The sequence below is a fragment of the Impatiens glandulifera genome, chromosome 1, assembly GCF_907164915.1.
Source record: "Impatiens glandulifera chromosome 1, dImpGla2.1, whole genome shotgun sequence".
NCBI classification, from domain to species: Eukaryota; Viridiplantae; Streptophyta; class Magnoliopsida; order Ericales; family Balsaminaceae; genus Impatiens; species Impatiens glandulifera.
This window is the reverse complement of record NC_061862.1, coordinates 71,228,571-71,230,514: the sequence shown is the minus strand read 5'-3', so window position 1 is coordinate 71,230,514 and position 1,944 is coordinate 71,228,571. Positions and strand designations below refer to the sequence as shown.

Genomic DNA, 1,944 nt, shown 5'->3' with positions numbered 1-1,944 from the left:
CATCACTAACTTAATTAAGAACCTAATATCAATTATACCAAAATCTAATCTAATCTCATTGCATTTGAATGAATTTGTTTATAAACTAAACTATATAACTAGAAATAGGAACAAACTAAGCCAATTACAAAATTCTGGATTTTCTGAACAATACACCAATTTAACGCCCAAAAATTTCCTTGATCATGGGTCATTCAGGTCAGCTTGAAACTGGATATATAGGATCCAATTTGGGGAAGACAATATTCAAACATTCTTCAAGCCTTCAAAGTATAAACTGGGTATTTGAAGAAGTGTTCATCAAAATAAAGATCTCAATCAATGGCTTCTTCAATTCAATTGCAAACTGTTTCTGCACTTTCTAACCTATCATCCTAAACATATTCATCCTAGTTTAAACGTAATCAAACATTCTTCAACCTTCAAAGTATAAACTGGGTATTTGAAGAGGGCCCTTCATCGAGCCAACACATTTGAACTTATGCTGGTTGTATTTGTCTCTGACTGCTACCAAGGAGCCTCCTCTTTTACCCAACTGCAAGTCTTGTATAAGAAGGACACATTCCTTTAAATCAGCAGGTTTGTATCCTGAAAGCTTTTCAAGGTTTGCATTCCATGGATGTTTATCAGGGTGGAACATAAACCTGGAAAGGAATACGACAGAAGAAGCAATCACGGATGGCAGGAACTTGACACAGGCATAGTCCAGCAAACTCAACTCTGCCAAGTAGCATCCCAATAACTGAAACTCCAAATCGGGATATTTTCGATCCTGTTGAGAAATCCTGGAGAATCTTCTCAAGAAGGTATTAATGGTTGGACTGCTGACTTCGAATTTAAGAGAGTTAAGTATGTCGGCTTCCATCTTGACCAGCTCTTCCTTTTTGTAAGTGTTATCTGTGATGTAGCAGAAGTCATCAAGTGTTGGAGGATTAATCTCTTCAAACTTTGAGGCAATCGACATGGAAGAAACGCCAAGCAACTGCAGGCTCTGCTTATTGAGAGGATTAAGAGACAAGAATCTGTCAATGTAAGTGATTGAGAGATAAAGGGTATCGGATTGAAGATTGTATTCTTCTGCAACCTCCACCAACCAATCCACCAAGACCCCTCTCATGTTTGCTGTCACATCTTTTTGCACCTTGTCGATATAGTCTTGCAGCGGCCTTCTCTTTGCCTCTTTCTCCATGTTATGAAGATAACCGTAGATATCGGTCACGTAACCATCGCACATCTCAGAATCATCAAACTTCGCTGCTGCTGCTGCTGCTGCTGTTTCAATTTCACGTACAGCCGCCGTATGAGTACTAATTAAATTGGAAATCCCATCGAGAGGGGCTCTCTTCTTGGCGGGGGACTGCAGATGAGAATAATCATGTCCGACTATTGCGTCGGCTGTCCTCTTCTTCCCGAAGCGAGTAACACTCACTGAGTTTACTTTGACAGTCATACCTAACTTCTTCTACTATATGATTGATTCTTCCTAGAAGAAGAAGAAGAAGAAGAAGAAGAAGAAGAAGGAGATAGAACAGGGGAAGCGAAGACGAAGACGAAGACGAAGAAGGAGATGATATGGCTTGTGATTTGGGAGGGTGATGAATAAGAAGTCATGTTGACAGAGAAGCCGCCATGTCTGCAAATTTGAAAATATTTTCGAAGTGGCGCTCTGTTACATGAAAACCCCAAATGTTTGAATATGAATAAAAATTTTCATTTTTTTTTTTCCTTCTTTTGTTTTTAAATTTTAACTGCTCTTCATTCAAAATTGATACTCAAAGACTATTTAATTAACATTATGAAATTATTTTTTCTAACGAAAATTTATTTACAGATTATTATTTTTATTAAAATAGTTGAATAATAAATATGCATGGTAAGTAAGCATATAAAACGATACCAATAATATAAATATTTTTAAAATTATTACATGTTTTATATTATTAA

General features: G+C 36.7%; 1 protein-coding gene across 1 annotated transcript; it reads right to left on the bottom strand.

The window, feature by feature from the left end:
- Window positions 1-294: 294 nt before the first annotated feature.
- Window positions 295-1,506, bottom strand: LOC124922108 (putative cyclin-A3-1). Its single transcript, XM_047462834.1, has one exon. It carries the CDS (start codon window positions 1,448-1,450, stop codon window positions 416-418), a length of 1,035 nt encoding a protein of 344 aa, XP_047318790.1. The 5' UTR covers window positions 1,451-1,506; the 3' UTR covers window positions 295-415.
- Window positions 1,507-1,944: the final 438 nt, after the last annotated feature.

Bases quoted from the DNA above. Each gene is read 5' to 3' on its own strand.
- LOC124922108 (XM_047462834.1), bottom strand. From the start codon at position 1,450: ATGACTGTCAAAGTAAACTCAGTGAGTGTTACTCGCTTCGGGAAGAAG.